Below are 6,000 nucleotides of genomic sequence, written 5' to 3'. Positions count from 1 at the left end.
GGACAAGTGTGTGCATGAATGGCAGGGAAGAAATCTGGCCCATCACTTATCCATCACCATGGAAGAGAAAAAAATAAATAAATTAGGGAGTGTCTTAAAATTATATATATATTTGAAATATAGCACAGGTTTTTTTTCTCCCAAGAAAAACAATTTTTTTAACTTTAAAATGGATTTTTAAAGTCTGTGATGCATCAATACCAAGAATTTTATATAAATTATCAGAATTTTCTACAACTTTTTCTCAACACACCTGTTAGAAAAATTCTTTTGACAGAACACATGGTGGCATTTTTGTCTTGTGATAAGTAAAGTATATCTGTTGAAAAGAGGAGATCGAATATTAGGGCTGGAAATTTGCAAGAAAGTGATAAATTGGAGAAAAATAAAATAAAAACCTAAGAGGTCCATCAGTGGGTTATAACTCTGAAGAGCCTGTAAACCAGCATCATTTACCTTACAACCATTTGTGGAGTTTAGTCACTGGAAAGAGCAAACTGAGAATGTGAAATCCTGAGGTACATCTGGCTGAGTGGTGTCTGCAACACAGCAATTTTATACATTTTTGTTCCACAGTAAATCAAGTAACATAAAAATCTTATGCAAAATTTAAAGCACCAAATAAACATGAGCATTTTGGATAACTTTAAAGATATCATATTAGGCAAGAACCTTCATGGTGACCTTTAAATGCAAATCCCCTTTATTCTAGAAAATATAATAGCAAAAATAATGGTTGTGAGTCTTCACTCTTTTGTAGTTTCTCTCCTGGTAGGGAGAAATATGGGGCATTGTCATTAGGAACATATGTCAACCAAGCCTTAGGTCTCAGAATTGTCAGTTCTGGTCTTGGGAAAGTGACTGGTCTCATTGCAAGGACTCTGATTAAGCTGCAGGGTGAATTCTTTTGCCAGTGCCAAACCTGGCAGCACATGTAGGTGAAATGTGAGGGAGGGACATTCCCCCAAAGAATAAAGAAGTAGAATTCTTGCTCACTAAGTATGAAAAGTAAGTGCATTTGAAAGGAAATTCTATGTGTCAAACACATTTAAAACTCATTTAATCATTAATGATTACCCCGACGAGATAGGTGCAATCAATTCACTTTTAAGAAAAAGGGAAGATATTTCCCCCAAATCCTATGATTTTAAAATGGTAGACAGATTTGACACTTGAATCTAAATACCTTGACTCCAGGCAGCTCAGTATAACACAGCAAGGAGAAGTAGGTAGCTAACAAATGTGATAGAATGTATAGGTATAAAAACGCTCTCTTCCAGAACATTAGTTAGATCACAATACAGTGGCTTCAGACCATTACTGTGACTCTGCTCAACAAACATATGCTCAACACTTCAGAGATTCCTCCAATGGAGTAACCAAAATACTAACAGTGGTTCCACACAGAGAGGGAGCGGAGATGCTAGGGATAAAATCTTATTTAAATTACTTCCATTGTACCATTACAGTGCATGGTTTTAACGTAACTTTTCATTCATTCACATTGAAATTTCTTACACTTTAAAATTCATTTTAAAAGTCTTGGCATTATAATATAGTTAACAACGTATTCTCTTCCATTTTCTCCCTTTACACACTTTCCTATATGCCCCCTCCCCACTTCTTCCAAAGTATTGGCTTCTTTTTTCATCAATTGTTGCTACAATGTGTGCATGTGTGCATTTTTTTAGTTTGTCATATTTAAAAATTCTTTTTAAAGTATCTTATTTATATCGCACTTATAATTTTTAAATGTTATAAAGAATCCACCAGGGTGAAATGCCTAGCTAGTCTTCATTAAATATAATAATCTAAAGTTGGTTCTGGGTCATGTCCATCTTGTATTCTTATTTCCTCAAGGAAATGAGAGGAAACACAACTTGTTACAGACTTCTCATTTAAGAAGAGGGTAGCAACAGTCTAAAGTATGGGCATGACAACTTTTCAAAACACCTGTCTTGGTGACTTATAGACACATCTCCCTATACCCCATGTAACCTATAAATTACTAATTCAATTCCTGTAGATTAGAATCTGAGGTATAAGAAGCCTTTGCTTTCAACCAACAGTTTCTAAGGTAAAATGCAGCCCCATAATTAATGGCTTCCAGAATTCCCACTGGCTTTCTTCATTTGGTTCCCATAGGTAACCAACTACCAGCAAGTGTGTAAGTAGATTTTATTTTATTTTTCTGTGTGCTCTATCATAATGCACAGAATCATTTAGAATCATTAATATTTTATACTTTCTATAACTGATATCATGAAATACATCTTGCTCCACAACTTTTTTTTTTTCTGCATCTGTGTTATACCCTAGTGTGGAGTATAGGTAAACATGCAGAAAAGACTGTTACTTCTTGTGAATATCTCCCTTACATAGTCTTAGCTTTGAGGATACAGGCAAGGGACCTCTGATTTGCCAGTACATTTCCTAGCAACAGTAAGACGCTGCCTGTTGCTGTTCCTTGCTTTTGCTGCTTGCTATCTTGGACCTTGAAGCTTTGCTGAGGTGGTCCCTTCTGTGTATCTCCTACCCACTGTCTACTATTTCTCTGATTAGCAATGAAAAACATTTTGCATGCTTGCTAGCCTTTTAGGTTTCCTCATCCTGTTAACAAATTAACTCTTTTACATATTTAAAACATGTTATTATGTGGGTTTTTTTTTTTTTGTCTATAGGGTTCTTATATACATTTTACATCTTAAGGTTTTGAGATTCATCATATTTTTATAACTGCGTCTTGTGTTTTAAACAAGCTTCTACATGCTACAGTATGAAAACACAAATTATGTTCTGAGGGTAAACAAGCTTCTACATGCTACAGTATGAAAACACAAATTATGTTCTAAGGTGAGTTTTTTGTTTATTTTGTTTTTGTTTTGTTTTGTTTTTTGTTTGTGTTTGTTTTGTTGGTTGGTTTGGTTTTTTGAGACAGGATCTCTCTGTGTGTTAGCCTTGGCTGTCCTGGACTCGCTTTGTAGACCAGGCTGGCCTCAACCTCACAGCGATCCACCTGCCTCTGCCTCCAGAGTGCTGGGATTAAAGGTGTGCGCCACCACCACCCAGCTTTATGTCCTAAGTTTTAAAGGCCTTCAATCTGGTATAAACACATTGATGATATAGTTGGAAATATTTTTCCTCAAATAGATACCTGTAGAAACACAAACTTCTGAAAACTTCCTCTTTACTGGTTTATAATGATGTAACTTAAGTTATCTGTGTGGAGGGTTCTCACTCCAAGTTTGAAACAAGAGAACAGCAGCTCTGAGTACTTTATGTATTGGCATCAGAGTACCAGAGATTAACTGATACTCTGGGAGTCCTGATGACTGGAAAGCCCCGCTGTTCTGTGCATGCTAGTGGCTGGCAGAAGCATGTTCATTGGGGCTGGGGTGATGGCTCAGCGTTAAGAGCATTGGCTGCTCTTTCAGACAACTCAGATCTCATCCCCAATACCTAGTCCCCAGCTCACTACTATCTGTAACACAGTTCCAGGAGATCCGGTGCTTTATTCTGGCCTTCACGGGCTCTGAACAAACAGTGTGCACAGGCATATATGCAGGAAAAACACCAAAAAATGCATGCTTGCATGTTCATCAGGTAAGGTATTCAAATATGCTAGTTAACATAGACCACACTGGAAACAACAGACTTCAAATATATAACTTGCTTTTATTAAATGGGGGAAAAAAATTGACGTTTGTCGAAATGGCAAATATCTAAGTAGCATTAGTAAGAGTCAAAACAGTGTCAGGCTGTTTGAACAGTTTTTGGAATAAAAGAGCAATTAAGTTCTTAAGGAAGTCCAGGACACCTACATGTTCTAGACTCTAGGCTCACTGTAAGGCAACACCTCAAGTATGGCTTCCCTCAACCATTTTGGCTTTCAGGAAAATATATATTATTATTTAGATGATTAGCATCTGAGCTACATAAATGACTAACTTTGTATCTTGTTTTAATTAAAATCAAGATTTTGGAAACTTCTACCTTCAAAGTTTTGAATGTGGACATAAACTAACCCCTATTCCTCTCTATATACCAAATGTGAAATAGCTGTCACAATATATCAATATTTTCACAGGAATATTTTAAGACTTCTGGCATTAGAAAATATGTAATATCTGTGTAACAGTATCATAATTATATACATAAACATCTTAAAGTCTCCTTGTGCAATTTAACTTCTGAAGGTTAAAGAGTTCTATTTAAAAATACTGTTTCCTATAAATCTGACCCTTGTAATTAAAGAATATACAAAATAAGTCTCACAGTGATTCTTCAATAAAAATAACTGCACATTATATATTTGACTTACTAGTTTTCCATGTGTTTCAGCAAAAAAAAAAAAGGGGCTCTATTATAACTTATGTTTCTAATTATAGCCTAATGCTGAGGCAGTAAATGTTAGTCTGTGCTTTCCTGTTTCTGTGTCATACAATATGTGTATAAATCTCAATTTACACCTTTGTTTCATGGCATACAGTATGCCCATAAGTGTAAAAAAAATCAGTAAGAAGTGACTATTCATCATTGGAAAAAATAAGTCATTTACACCTGGCTTAACATTTCAAAAGCAGCAATATTTAGCTATGGCAAAAGGCCAAAAATTATTATAAATTATAAAGTTCTAGTCATTTTTCTTTTGGTATTAATACAAATGTGTATTCTTGAACTGATTTATATATTAATGTACACCTGAATATATAACTGCCAATATCCCTTGTAGGCAGAAAGCTGGTCGGCGAAGTGTGTCACGGCTGGGCAACGTTAGCGGCTGTCCTGAGCGTCAGAGGACACAGAGTGGCTGAGTCCTGACTTCCCATTTACAGATATTGTATTAGATGGAACTGTAACCTAAGAGGAAAAAACACATTTTGTTCCCATCAGTTTTTGTAAAATGGGACAGCTGTCTAATTTTTAACAATTATCGCATCAACTCCTGCTTTGCTGTGAATGTTAGCATTCAGTATTTATCACTCAACAATTTACAAATAATTAAGAATAAACGTTCACTCTATCATGAAATGGAAAACGAGAGTTGTTATTTCCACAACAAACAAATTAAATAACCCATCAACACATCTTAATCTTTATAAAATTACCAAGCCAACATAAAAGACAAGAGCACAAACAGACTGCAGGCCAAGCTGTTACAGCACAGTTTTAGCTAGATGGATCCTGGCTTCTCAAAAGAGCTTTGAAAAAAAAAAAATGGAAAAAATTTAAAGTGAATTTTGCAAAATTTTTCAATTTTGCTCCGATGTCAGACAGTAGTTTGAAATCCTCCTATATATTCAAAACAAAAGCATCAACCACCAAAATTGGGTCTTTAAGAATCCTTCCATGGCAGTGGCTGCAGCCAACTGTCAAGCCTAGTAACTGTTCGGTGTAGAATAATTGGATGATGGAGGGCTTACAAAGGCAGTAAACACTCAACCTTCAAACCCAATGGTTGAGTGCTCCATTTGCAAACCACTGGAGGAAAAAGAAGGCCTTTAAGACAGCCAGGCAGGGTGGTATATACCCCTGTCATCCAAGTACTTGGGACAATGAGGTAGGTGAGTTCCAGGCTAATCTGGGATGCAGACTGAGACAGCCACCCCACAAAAAACTGAAGAATTTTTCAAATGTCTTGGAATTCTCAAGCATTTTTCCAAAAGTCACTCCAAGAATGTAAATAAAAAATATGAATCATTAATAGAAAATATATTTGTCAAATATAAAATACAATAAAAATAGTATAAGAAAAACAATCTCTGGATTATAATTTGACCACCAATGATTTATAAAATTATCAGGGCCTCTGGAGCTGGAGTTATAAGCCTTTATGAGCTGCCAGGCATGCGAGCTGGGGACTGAACAACACAGGATGAGAGCTTCAAGAGCTTTTAACCACTGGGCCCCTCATAATTCTTTATACGAAACAAATGGCCAGGTGGTGGTGGTGCACACCTTTCATCCCAGCACTCGGGAGGTAGACGCAGCCTGATCTGT

At 36.0% G+C, this 6,000-nt stretch overlaps 1 protein-coding gene across 2 annotated transcripts in view; it reads right to left on the bottom strand.

Moving 5' to 3' along the window:
* Nucleotides 1-3,580: 3,580 nt before the first annotated feature.
* Cobll1 (cordon-bleu WH2 repeat protein like 1) overlaps nt 3,581-6,000 on the bottom strand; it is a 155,541-nt gene continuing 153,121 nt past the window's right edge. For both annotated transcript variants that reach the window (XM_051166870.1, XM_051166871.1), the window contains one exon: nt 3,581-4,860. In XM_051166870.1, the coding sequence (XP_051022827.1) occupies nt 4,774-4,860 (87 nt within the window). In that variant the 3' untranslated portion in view covers nt 3,581-4,773. The remainder of the gene's footprint in view (nt 4,861-6,000) is intronic.

The sequence above is a fragment of the Acomys russatus genome, chromosome 24, assembly GCF_903995435.1.
Source record: "Acomys russatus chromosome 24, mAcoRus1.1, whole genome shotgun sequence".
Lineage (NCBI taxonomy): Eukaryota > Metazoa > Chordata > Mammalia > Rodentia > Muridae > Acomys > Acomys russatus.
Note: the sequence above shows the minus strand (reverse complement) of the source record. Positions and strands in the feature narration are given on the sequence as shown.